General features: G+C 40.0%; 1 protein-coding gene across 1 annotated transcript in view; it reads right to left on the bottom strand.

The window, feature by feature from the left end:
• Positions 1–14,187, bottom strand: part of cemip (cell migration inducing hyaluronidase 1) — a 213,119-nt gene that overhangs the window by 54,487 nt on the left and 144,445 nt on the right. The window contains exons 14-15 of the mRNA XM_016665182.1: positions 12,487–12,572; positions 9,522–9,653 (exon numbers count right to left, since the gene is read on the bottom strand). Of these exons, the coding sequence (XP_016520668.1) occupies positions 9,522–9,653; positions 12,487–12,572 (218 nt within the window). The remainder of the gene's footprint in view (positions 1–9,521; positions 9,654–12,486; positions 12,573–14,187) is intronic.

Below are 14,187 nucleotides of genomic sequence, written 5' to 3'. Positions count from 1 at the left end.
ACACCTCTGACTGAACCCTGAGCAAAACTTGGGGTGGACTTAATGGGACCTTTTCCACTCAGTAAAAAAGGAAATGTCTTCCTTTTTGTGGTGATCGACTACTTCACAAAGTGGGTGGAAATGTTTCCTGTAAGAGTCAGGAAGACACAGAAGCTCATCACTATTCTCTGGGAGGAGATATTTACTCGCTTTGGAGTTCCACAAAGCCTGGTGTCAGATCGTGGGCCCCAGTTTACCAGTCAAGAGATGTCCAGTTTTCCTCTGCATGGGGGGTAAAACACCATTTTACAACCAGCTATCATCCCCAATCTAACTTGACTGAACGAACTAACAGAACTATCAAAACAATGATAGCCTCATTTGTTGGACAGCATCACAATCTATGGGACCAACATATCTGGGAGTTCCGTTTTGCCATCAATGGTGCTCAACATGAAACCTCAGGGAAAGCCTCTGCAGAACTTCAAGGGCCATTGGGGAGGATGATAGCCAAACCACCATTACCTCAGCAAACCGTATACAAATTGTTGGAGCGACACAATGAGATGAAGGAAGAAGTCAAACGGAAAGTTGGGATAAGTCAAACCCGACAAGCCAAATACTACAATGCCCGGAATAGGGGTGCACAGTTCCGGCCGGGAGATTTGGTCAGGGTCTCATCCCCTTTCCAAATATCAAACTGTTTTGTAGAGCAGTTGCTGTTATGTCATTGTTAAAATTATTCCTAATTTCCACTTTTTCAAACTGATTTTGGGCAGTATCATGCTGGTTTTAGGTGTGGTTGAAATTAGTTAATAAAAAGGGGCGTGCGGCGGCGCAACCAGAGAGGAAGACCCACACTGTCAGATCTGTGCAGCGGTAGATTTGACTTGATTGAATGTTTAAAACAAGTAACAAATCAAAGAAAAGACATAAAACGGCAATCAAAGTTCGCCCCAGCACCGCAGATCATGCGCTTTAGAAACTGGATCGGAGCTTGCACCCAGGAAATGCCACCGGTGCGAGAGGACGGCACCGAGGGGAAAGAAAGACGCTCCCAGTGAGATCTGGACTTTACTTTTCTTTTTGCAGAGTTTTGGTGGTACCCAGGCTAGTGCAGGGGGGGTGAGGGGGTTATGGGTGCTTGAACACCTACCCCTTTTGCTCCTTGCCCCCAAGTGCCCTTTTGGTCAAATTTATTTATTTTTTTTGGTATTATTATTTCCTAAGCCCTCTTCTGAAACATAATAACATGTAGTAAAATTATTTGTTTTTTTGTTGGAGTTTTTTTGTACAACATAATAAGCCGGTCACCTTGTTACCTTTGATCTTTTGCCCGTGACACATGACGCAATTACCTCTCACACAGTGAGATAAGGCGGCTAACTGGTGCTCAATGTAGGGAACGTTCTAGGAAACAGAACAGTTTTTGGTGAATTAAAAAAAACAAAAAAAAAAACGTTTTGATGAATAAAGTGGAGTAGACTTGCTACTTGTCAGATGACGGAAAACGTTGAACGTTGTATCGTTTCTGCTTCAATACAACAGACACTGACAGGCCTCTACGTCTGCCTTTCTCTGAAGAACTACTGAGTGGGAGGAGACAGCCAGGTGAGGAAAAACTGTTCCTATCTATCGATTCAGTATTTTTATCATACAGACATTAGGCTGTTGTTGTGCTATTAGCTAGCTGCTAGTTAACGACTTTGCTAGCAAAGCAAGACAACTAAAAAGCTTCTTCCCTGTATCGTTAATGATCGCAGTCATTCTTCAGTATCGCTTATGCAGTAGGGGCACATCGCCCGTCCAAAACTTATCATCTCCATAATGGATATATGTCCGATCTTCTAATTTCCTTTGCTGCATAATGTATATTGCATTTATTCTAGCGTTAGGTAAATGTATCTTGAAGGAGAATAGCACTTAAATAAAAGTCCAACAAGGATATTCATTTAGAATTAAATATAACTCGCCCTGAATTACCATAATAGATATAATGTATGTAATAAAAGTGTGTCATTAATGAAGGGGAAAAAACCCAATCCAGACTTTAAGTAAGTTTAAGGTCTGGTTCACAGAGTATGAAGTTAAATACAATAAGATTGTAATCAAAACTTTTGGAATTGTAATGATTTATTTTTTTAAAACAAAAAGTTTTGTTTTTAAAAAACTTATTTTTAAATTAAATAACTCATTTTTGTCTCGTGAACTTAAAAAGTTATTTGCCAAACAAACTTTTATTTGCACACATCAGAAATCTTTTGTTGTGATTTTAGGCCCTGCCCATGACATCATGTGAGAATCACAAGCAAAACTTTGAGTCACAAACAAAAACTTAGAATAGCAAGAAAAGATTTATGACAAGAGCAAATAAGTTTGTTTTTGCAAAAAAAAAANTGTTTGCTGCAACGAGATAAAAAATGGAAGGCTGAAATAGAGGTTGAAGCGGGCTAGACTCTCTACAGCTATTCATTCCCTTGATAGTGTCAGACCAAGTTTCCCTGTGCCATCTGATCATCTCTTCTACCATGAGGCCTACTTTCCCTGAAACATCTTCTCCACCTTTAGCCCTACCTGTACAAAGACTACCACAAGGGAGCCTTGGGCCTTCACACCCTCAAAGGAAGGATCAAACTATTGCCTACATCAATCCAGGAACGGTTTCAGTCATGCCATCAACAAACAGTGGGATGGTAGACTTCACGGCATCAACCTCCCACCTGACCGTTTCTTCATCAAAACTGGCTTGAATTTAAGAATGCCTTTTGTGCTGCCTTTCTACCTCCAGACTATCTTTCAGAAGTAGAAGAGAAGTTAAAAGACATGGTCCAGTTGCCAGAGCAATGTCTGAGAGACTTTGAGTATCAAGCACTGTGTCTAAGATGGAAGCTGGACATCAGTGAGACAGAGTTCATCTCACATTTCGCAGACATAGCTACACCTCTTTATCAGCTGCTCAAAAAAGATGCAAGGTGGGAGTGGACAGTGGACTGCCAACATGTGTTCATGATGCTGAAGAAGGTTTTGGCAGATCTTGCCCAGTAGCTCTCCTAAAACCTTCTCCATTAATTGTTGAAAGGATGCACCGATAATGGGGCAGCCAGATTTCGAGTTACCATTCGACATTCATACAGATGCCAGTGATGTTGGTCTGGGGGCCGTCCTGGTCCAACCTACCCCTGATGGAGAAAAAGTTATTGCTTTTGCTTCAAGATCATTGAAAGGAGCAGATCACAACTACTCCATCTCTGAGAAGGAATGTTTGGTGGTTGTTTGGGCTGTAGAAAAGTGGAGACATTTCGTAGAGGGTACAAAGTTCACCATTTACACCGACCATGCTGCCATAACCTGGGCATTTAATTGCCCCAGAACCAGTTCTAGGTTAACACACTGGGTGCTGAGGTTGCAAGATTTCAATTTTGAAGTATGATATAGAAAAGAAATGCAAAATGTAGTTCCTGATGCGCTGTCCGAGCAATGCCTACTGACCCGGCTGGACCGGCAAATGTAGCCCTGAATTTTGCTAAAACCTTGTTAGGCTTACCCCTATCATTAGCAGAAATCAAGGAAGCTCAGGAAAAAGACTCAGACCTCATGAATATGGTTCAAGATCCGAGATACCAGAGACCTGAGAGGATCCTCTTCTATAAAGTTCACAATCTCTGGCATAGGAAAATCCCACTAAAAGATGGCATGAAATATCAGCTGGTGGTTCCCAAGTCTTTAGTTCCTCAGTTTCTCCAGTACTTCCTTGATCGTCCATTGAGTGGACATCTGGGCAGGCTAAAGACACTTCTCCGGCTGTTCTCTGGCCGTCAGTCCGTAAGGATGTGTGGACTCATGTAAAGAACTGCAGTTTGTCAGAAGTACAAACCAGAAAATTGAGCTCCAGCTGGTTTTCTGTAACCCACACCTCTGACTGAACCCTGAGCAAAACTTGGGGTGGACTTAATGGGACCTTTTCCACGCAGTAAAAAAGGAAATGTCTTCCTTTTTGTGGTGATCGACTACTTCACAAAGTGGGTGGAAATGTTTCCTGTAAGAGTCAGGAAGACACAGAAGCTCATCACTATCCTCTGGGAGGAGATATTTACTCGCTTTGGAGTTCCACAAAGCCTTGTGTCAGATCGTGGGCCCCAGTTTACCAGTCAAGAGATGTCCAGTTTTCCTCTGCATGGGGGGTAAAACACCATTTTACAACCAGCTATCATCCCTAATCTAACTTGACTGAACGGACTAACAGAACTCTCAAAACAATGATAGCCTCATTTGTTGGACAGCATCACAATCTATGGGACCAACATATTTGGGAATTCCGTTTCCATCAATGGTGCTCAACATGAAACCACAGGGAAAGCCCCTGCAGAACTAATGTTGGGACGTCAACTTCAAGGGCCATTGGGGAGGATGATAGCCAAACCACCATTACCTCAGCAAACTGTATACAAATTGTTGGAGCGACACAATGAGATGAAGGAAGAAGTCAAACGGAAAGTTGGGCTAAGTCAAACCCGACAAGCTAAATACTACAATGCCCGGAATAGGGGTGCACAGTTCCAGCTGGGAGATTTGGTCAGGGTAAGGTCTCATCCCCTTTATAAAGATCAAACTGTTTTGTAGAGCAGTTGCTGTTATGTCATTGTTAAAATTATTCTGAATTTCCACTTTTTCAAACTGATTTTGAAACTTCTATCATGCTGGTTTTAGGTGTGGTTGAAATTAGTTAATAAAAAGGGGCGTGCAGCGGCGCAACCAGAGAGGAAGACGCACACCGTCAGATCTGTGCAGCGGTAGATTTGACTTGATTGAATGTTTAAAACAAGTAACAAATCAAAGAAAAGACATAAAAACGGCAATCAAAGTTCGCCCCAGCACCGCAGATCATGCGCTTTAGAAACTGGATCGGAGCTTGCACCCAGGAAACGCCACCGACACTGACAGGCCTCTGCGTCTGCTTTTCTCTGAAGAACTACTGAATGGGAGGAGACAACCAGGTGAGAAAAAACTGTTCTTATCTATTGATTCAGTATTTTTATCATACAGACATTAGGCTGTATGTTGCGCTATTAGCTAGCTGCTAGCTAACGACTTTGCTAGCAAAGCAAGACAACTAAAAAGCTTCTTCCTTGTATCGTTAATGATGGCAGTCATTCTTCAGTATCGCTTATGCAATAGGGCCACATCGCCCATCCAAAACCTATCATCTCCATAATGGATATATGTCTTATAATTTCCTTTGCTGCATAAAGTACATTGCATTTATTCTGGCATTAGGTAAATGTATCTTGAAGGAGAATAGCACTTAAATAAAAGTCCAACAAGGATATTCATTTAGAATTAAAAATAACTCACCCTGAATTACCATGATAGATATAATGTATCTATCATGGTAATTATGATAGATATATTCATTAATGAAGGGGAAAAAACTCAATCCAGACTTTAAGTAAGTTTAAGGTCTGGTTCACAGGGTAGGAAGATAAATACAATAAGATTGTAATCAAAACTTTTGGAATTGTAATGATTTATTTTTTTAAAACAAAAAGTTTTGTTTTTAAAAAACTTATTTTAAAATTAAATAACTCATTTTTGTCTCGTGAACTTAAAAAGTTATTTGCCAAACAAACTTTTATTTGCACACATCAGAAATCTTTTGTTGCCATTTTAGGCCCCGCCCCCAACGTCATGTGAGAATCACAAGCAAAACTTTGAGTCACAAACAAAAACTTAGAATAGCAAGAAAAGATTTATGACAAGTGCAAATATGTTTGTTTTGTAAAAAAAAAAACAAAAAAAAAAAAACTTCATGAGACAAAAATGTGATTTTAATTTAAAAAAAGGTTTATAAGCAAAACTCAGTAGGCTTTTCTCATGGTGACATGCATTAACAATTCAACTTTTGATTTTGTTGTTTTTTTTCTCCATTTTCACGTTAAAGTTTGATGCAGCTCTGCTTTCCTGAATGGACCATCTTCATCTCCACTGCAAGTGTAGCAAACAGGCAGCTCTTTTTTTTAAAACAAGGGCACAATGCAACCTTTTAGTGTACTGTAATCCATATTACAGTACAGTTGTTTATATTTTTAATAGTGTAATTCTGTAAAGACAATATGTCTGGTCCAGCTCTGATTTACACATCTCGCTAAATTGTGGGTTTGAATATTGCAATACTTTCCTATAACAAAATAGACCTGCAGAAAGAAATTACTAATAAAATATCTTACATATGCATAGTTGTATGTTCTATGTAGGGTTAGGGCTAGGTTACCCTATCTCACAATTCTGTAATTTATCATTGTTTACTAAACTCTGAAAGCTGTGGCTTTGTTAATATTCTGTCATAGAAGGAGGTTAGATGTGCCCTTTTTGTTTTTTTAAGCACCTGCCCCTTTAGTGGTTTCTGCACAGCCCTGGTCTGCTGAAGCGCCTTTGCATATGCTAGGCTATTCGTATGCTAAGTAGAGTTGTTAACGACTCCCGCCAGCCCAACTTATGGGACTCCGCAATCGACAGTTTTTGACTCCCATGAGTGACAATGCGCTTCCCCGCTAGCTGTTGGTAGCTGTCGGTCACGAGCTCACGGAGTCAGTGTACAGGGTGAAAAACGCCCCTTTTCGTGTAGTTTTTCTGACCGTCATGCTCTTCCTGGTGAGTGTTTGTAGCTGTGCGCTGCTTTACCTACTACCTGATCTCTCCGAATGTCTTTTTTTATAGTAGTCAATATAGTCAATATAGTCGATATAGTCAAACTCTATCAAGTGTTTGTTTTTTAAATGCATGCAATGCGCAAACTTCCCCATTCACTCTCAGAGCATTATAGTTCCACACGACATCGCTTAGGATGCGTTGCTGCGCGTTTGCGCAGTGCGAAGGAAAGAAGGAAAGAGGAGATGAGCTGCACATGCAGGCTGTGAAGTGAGATACAGTTGATCGGTTTGGTGATCGGCAACAAGAGACAGTGATCGACAATCACCAATCATACACTTTTTCACGGAAATCGGCCGATTATGATCAGTGGCTGATCGATCGGCACACCTCTAATGGTAACCAAAAAAAATATAATATATATATAAAAATTCTAATTCAATTCAAAAGTATTTTATTAAGCTCAAAGGAAAATTTAATGTTGTAGTTCATTAATTCAGATTCTTCAAAGAGTAATTGAAGATGGTGATGACTGTTGGGAGGAAAAAACTCTTGTAGTGGTCTGTGTTACATAGGCTACTATGTAACACAGATACATTAAGCTTATGTATACGTACGCTCGTATATTGATTTAAATACATCTTTTGTATAATTACTTCAGACAAACATGCATTCGTTTGGTCAGAATAATAATTAGAATTTTCATGTATTGTACTCACTGGCAGCCATCGAGCCACACATCTCCTCCTCTCAGCCAGGCTCCATGATCCTGGTTTTTGTAGGCTATAAAATGACTGATGATTGCAGGAACTCTGGGTTTGAAGAGGTCTGCATCCTGGTGCGGGCTATACCTATGCAATGTTCCAAAGTAGCACAGTGTGATCATTTAGATTGTCATTGTAAGTCATGCTGTCTTGTCAGAATCATAACTTTTCCTGCTATGTTCCCTCCACTAGTTTCTGACTTTAAGTCCCAGTATTATTGCTGTCTTGCCTTGCCCATGATAGATATCTACTATGTTTATGACATCTGGACTTCGACCCTTGTTACAAGTTGCATCCTCTGCCTTCTACTAATAATACTGACATCTGTCTCTTTGTGTATAATTATTGCCTGTTTATTGAAGCCCAGACTGAAGAGGAGCACTAAAATGATCTTTAATAAGGACTTCCCCACCTCATGTGACCTAACGATACTTTGTGAGTGAAGGCATGCAAATAATGACCATTTTTCCCTTGGTACATTCTAGTAACCAGCCTGCTTCCTNAGATTTTTTAAGCTAAACTCAGTAGGCTTTTCTCATGGTGACATGCATCAACAATTCAATATTTGTTTTTTTCTTTTTTCTGCAGTTCCACGTTAAAGTTTGATGCAGCTCTGATTTCCTGAATGGACCATCTTCATCTCCACTGCAGGTGTAGCAAACAGGCAGCTCTTTTTTATAGATTACAGTCACTAAAAGGTTGCATTGTGCCCTTGTTTATATTTTTAATAGTGTAATTCTGTAAAGACAAAATATGTCTGGTGGTCCAGCTCTGATTTACAATTTCTTGCTAAATTGCGGGTTTGAATATTGCAATACTTTCCTATAACAAAATAGACCTGCAGAAAGAAATTATTAATAAAATATCTTACAACATATAGTTGTATGTTCTATGTGGGGTTAGGGCTAGGTTACCCTATCTCACAATTCTGTAATTTATCATTGTTTACTAAACTCTGAAAGCTGTGTGGCTTTGTTAATATTCTGTAATAGAAGGAGGTTAGATGTGCCCTTTTTGTTTTTTTAAGCACCTGCCCCTTTAGTGGTTTCTGCACGGCCCTGGTCTGCAGAAGCGCCTTTGCATATGCTAGGCTATTCGTATGCTAAGTAGAGTTGTTAACGACTCCCGCCAGCCCAACTTATGTGACTCTGCAATCGACAGTTTTTGACTCCCATGAGTGACAATGCGCTTCCCCGCTAGCTGTTGGTAGCTGTCGGTCACGAGCTCACGGAGTCAGTGTACAGGATGAAAAATGCCACTTTTCGTGTAGTTTTTCTGACCGTCATGCTCTTCCTGGTGAGTGTTGGTAGCTGTGCGCTGCTTTACCTACTATCTGATCTCTCCGAATGTCTTTTTTTCCTGCAGTGAGCCTCGATATAGTCAAACTCTATCAAGTGTTTGTTTTTTAAATGCACGCAATGCGCAAACTTCCCCATTCACTCTCAGAGCATTATAGTTCCACACGACATCGCTTAGGATTCGTTGCTGCGCATTTGCGCAGTGCGAAGGAAAGAAGGAAAGAGGAGATGAGCTGCACATGCAGGCTGTGAAGTGAGATACAGTTGATCGGTTTGGTGATCGGCAACAAGAGACAGTGATCGGCAAACACCAATCATACACTTTTTCACGGAAATCGGCCGATTATAATCAGGGGCTGATCGATCAGCACACCTCTAATGGTAACCAAAAAATATATAATATATATAAAAAAATTCTAATTCAATTCAAAAGTATTTTATTAAGCTCAAAGGAAAATTTTATGTTGTAGTTCATTAATTCAGATTCTTCAAAGAGTAATTGAAGATGGTGATGACTGTTGGGAGGAAAAAACTCTTGTAGTGGTCTGTGTTACATAGACCACTATGTGTTACATAGGCCACTATGTATTACATAGACCACTATGTGTTACATAGGCCACTATGTATTACATAGACCACTATGTGTTACATAGACCACTATGTGTTACATAGGCCACTATGTGTTACATAGACCACTATGTAACACAGATACATTAAGCTTATGTATACGTACGCTCGTATATTGATTTAAATACATCTTTTGTATAATTACTTCAGACAAACATGCATTCGTTTGGTCAGAATAATAATTAGAATTTTCATGTATTGTACTCACTGGCAGCCATCAAGCCACACATCTCCTCCTCTCAGCCAGGCTCCATGATCCTGGTTTTTGTAGGCTATAAAATGACTGATGATTGCAGGAACTCTGGGTTTGAAGAGGTCTGCATCCTGGTGCGGGCTATACCTATGCAATGTTCCAAAGTAGCACAGTGTGATCATTTAGATTGTCATTGTAATTCATGCTGTCATGTCAAAATCTTAACTTTTCCTGCTAAGTTCCCTCCACTAGTTCCTGACTTTAAGTCCCAGTATTATTGCTGTCTTGCCTTGCCCATGATAGATATCTACTATGTTTATGACATCTGGACTTCGACCCTTGTTACAAGTTGCATCCTCTGCCTTCTACTAATAATACTGACATCTGTCTCTTTGTGTATAATTATTGCCTGTTTATTGAAGCCCAGACTGAAGAGGAGCACTAAAATGATCTTTAATAAGGACTTCCCCACCTCATGTGACCTAACGATACTTTGTGAGTGAAGGCATGCAAATAATGACCATTTTTCCCTTGGTACATTCTAGTAACCAGCCTGCTTCCTTTCTTTAAAGTGCTGTAAGTACTCTCCCCATTCATTTCCTTATGCATGTGAGATTATGAGCTCGTACATGATGACGGCACACATGGGAAAGCAACGCAGCACAGAAGGTTGTCGTTATCACATCCCATTTGTTGGTTTCACCCAGAGTGGTGGAAAATCTTCGTCTTTCATGGTTGTTGATCACTCCCCGTGTATCAAGCCCATTTGCATTCCTTGCAAACAGAGCTCTTAGCTTACACAGAGAAGACATGAGCTTGGTGCTAATGCTACTGTTGGGGTCCATTGAAAACAGCAAGCTTTGTAGCTAAAATTCATAGATTAGATTTTATTTAACTTATTGTCATCTGGAGGGACTCAGAGTAGAAATGCTGCTTTTCTATGTCAAGAGAAGCCAGTTGAGGAGGCTCAAGTATCTGGTTGGGATGCCTCCTTGACAGTCCCTGGTGAGGGGTTCCAGGTACCCAGAGGAAGACCCAGGACATGCTGTAGGGGTTTATGTTTCTCAGCTGGTCTGGGAACACCTTGGATTTTCCCTGGGGAGCTGGCTCAAATGACTGAGGAGAGAGAAGTGTGGGTCTCCTTGCTTAGGCCGCTTCCCAGATAACCGGAAGACAATGGATGGATGGATTTATTGTCATCACACAGGACTTTGAGCAATATGAGATTACTAATTCAATTCTACTTAGAGCTTTTACAAACAATCACAGCAAAACCGGGTAGAAGAGGAGACATTCTACTTAGTATGTAGATGAATTGGTACTTCTAACAGCCCATCAGTCTTTTTGTCTTTGACTTTACACTTCTTTTAATATCTCCTCGATGGCAGTATGATAAACAGCTGCACTAAAGCCACCAATCACAGCCAGGGGGAGGGTTTTAGTGCTGTCAAGCACTCTCGTGTACACTTTGCTCACACCCTCTTCCTTGCTCTTTGGTACTCTACAGCTAGTTTTCTTCAATAGAGGGTGTCTTGAATGCTCTACCTAGTTAGCATAGGCACTGTTGATGGCAGATAAACAGTTTTCTTCTAGGGGTAAGTTGCTTGTATGCCATTAGTACATTGACCATATGACTGTACCAGTGCTAGGACTTTCCTCTTGGCTCTGATTAATTGTTTTTGACTGAGAGCAGTACATTTCTGCAGATGGAAATAGTAGCACTGGCATAAGTTGGAGGGCCATGTTTTTTTCATAAATGATCTGTGTCATACCATACTGTCATAGCAGAGAGACAGTATAAATAAATATGTAATGAAAAAAAAACAGGGATGGAGGGCTTGAAACCAGTCTTGACCTGTTTTTTTTTTCTGGTCTTGCATTGTTATGCCTTGGTCAACAAATTGGGTCAAGGCTTGTTTGAGACTCTTCTGTCTTTGTCAAAATTACGAAAACTTACTTTCTTTTATCTTCACCTGCAGAAGCACAACAAACTAAATGTTAAATAAAAGCAACAGTGATGAGATCGCAACTGCATCTCATCATCTAAAAAATACTCTTTTATTGCTAATGACCACAAAATCTTGTTGCATGTGAATATTTAAGCACCAGAAGGCATTTGGTGCTTTGATTTAAAAGAGTGTGTCTGTGTGTTCACATTTGGTCTAGTTTTTGTCAATCAAAAGCTAGACCAGCTACATATTTTTTTAGAACGTTGAAATATTTATCGACGTTCTACATATTTGGTCTCGCAACGTCGGGTCTTGGACTTGCAAGGTGTGATATTGGTCTTTGTCTTGGAAGAATTGGTCTTGACTCCATCCCTGTAAAAACATTTTTAAAAACTGCAGATTTAAGAACTAAATCCACTTAATGAGTTGGTAGAATTGATAGATTGTTTTGCTTGTAAGGGTAACTTTCATGGACAGAGATGTATAAGACTAAATTGTGGGAAAGCAAAGTAAACTGAAAGGCCTTTATGTGTAATTTGTTTGTATCGCTTTGTTTATGTGGATATTGAACTGATAGTTTTTTTCTTGTGAATTTGGAGATAATTGTAATCAACAGCATAGACATGTCATAGACTCTAAGTATCCCATTAAAAAATAAAAAAAAGAAATAAAAGAAAATGATGTTTAAAAATCTCACTCAGCATGTAGGTTACGTTTAACAGGGATATAATAAGTCTATTAATTTTGACTATTCATTAGTTAATCCATGGCATTGGATGTTGTAAAAACTAATACTCGTCTCTGTTGAAATTAGTGGCGTAGGTATGTACCACACTGTTGGAAGAGGTGTCATTTATTCTTTGCCAACATGTACTGAAATTATTAACAGGAAAGTGTGAACAAAAAATGTGTAGTCATTGCCATACATGTGGCCACACATGAAACTTACATAGGAAATAAATAGAAATATTTAATTATACTAAGTTACATCCACAGTTTGCTGAAAAGGAAGACTGTTAGGTGAACCTAACCTGGCTCCAATTAGAGACAGAAAGGGTCTCTTGTCCTTGTCATTAGCCTCTGTAGTCTTCACTCCATTATCAAGGATCATTCCAGCCTAAAAAAAAAAGAAAAAAAACCAAACTCAAAATATATTTTAGGTATGAAAATATGGTAAGAATAAATGATTATGATTATAGCTACAATATTTAAATTACTTTTATAAGCTCTGTGTATACCTTTTACACACAAAGCTGATAATATGCAAGTTTGTGCATATTATTACCACTTAAACTAAAGTAAAATATAGGCTTTATTCTGAAAGTATTTGAAATTATAATTTTTTTTTTCATATTTTTCTATATTCAGACTATATATTGTATATCAAGAAGTTTAAAATTAGCATTAAGTCTGAAATTAGCATTTTGTAAGTAAGTAAATATAAATATTTTGATAAGATTTTTCCATGTAGAATTGAGAAGTCGATATCATGTGCATCAGCTCCCACTGTACTGTGCATGTAGCCTGCAGAAAGAAAGCAAGAATTTATTATTCTATTTACGCTGTAAATAGAATTTGACTAATAAAATTATTTACAACTCGTAGCCAGTGCAGATCACCTCTCTTTGCCTGGTACACACAGGTTTGCAGCTTGATCGTCCCAACCCAAATATGAACCCTAGCTACAATGCTGCATATAAGCTACATAATTACTTCACACTACACGCAATCATGAATCACACTGTACCTCTTACTATCTACATATCTACATACATTTTTATATTAGCAAGTGTGAATTTTATGAATTATGTTGTCTGAGCTATCACTTTTTGAGTCAGTTTGTAGTACTCATGTGCCTTGAAAATGCCCCTTGGAGACAAAGTTATTTAAATTGAATTTAAATCTGTTGCACATTCCTCCATGGTCAGTAGTGGGTGTGGGGATCCACAGACCTGTCCTCCAGGACATGAGGATGTCACAAGGAAGATAAAAGCAATATACACCTAGTAAGCCCCCACACACTGAGCCCCAAAACTGCCCGAAGGGAGATGCAGCGACGAGACCACATGCTCTGCAATTTTGTGTCTAGATCCAGTCATGGACACAGAGGCCCAAGGTCACACCACACCTCCAACGGAGGCCTGACAAAAGCCAGATCATCTGGGCCCCAGCAAGCAGCTGCCAGGATGAGCTGGCACATACCCATGTCTAAGACACCAAGAACCACTGGGTGGTGCAGGCCCAGGGAGAAGCAACAGAGGAAGGCTGATAGAGTCCACCAAAGACCGGGCACCCAATCAACCCCACACCACAGACCTGGTGGCATCTAAGTATGCTGGCAGTACACCTTTCCCATACAGCACACCCCTATCATTGTCGGGTGACCCCCTCAGGCAGGTATGGCATCATGATCAGAAGTCATGATCCAACAACTTCAATGATCCCAGAGAACCAGAACGCTGGACCTGCACCTTAATGCCTGAAGCCCCACCCCCCACAGCCCAGACTCCAACAAGATGGTGCATTCCTCCTCTCAGTCCCATCCTCAAATGGCAAAGAGAGAACCAGGGGTGAGAAAAGACCCAACAGCTTCTTCTGCCCACTTAAATATGTTGTTGATGCATGTTGTTATACAGAGAGAATGGAGTGGATGGGGGCGTGGCTAGCACAGACATTCCCCCATATAGTATAGTGAAACTGGGGACTGGGGGCCACAGGACCATAGAGATGAA

Source organism: Poecilia formosa, unplaced genomic scaffold (genome assembly GCF_000485575.1).
Source record: "Poecilia formosa unplaced genomic scaffold, Poecilia_formosa-5.1.2 Scaffold554, whole genome shotgun sequence".
Lineage (NCBI taxonomy): Eukaryota > Metazoa > Chordata > Actinopteri > Cyprinodontiformes > Poeciliidae > Poecilia > Poecilia formosa.
Note: the sequence above shows the minus strand (reverse complement) of the source record. Positions and strands in the feature narration are given on the sequence as shown.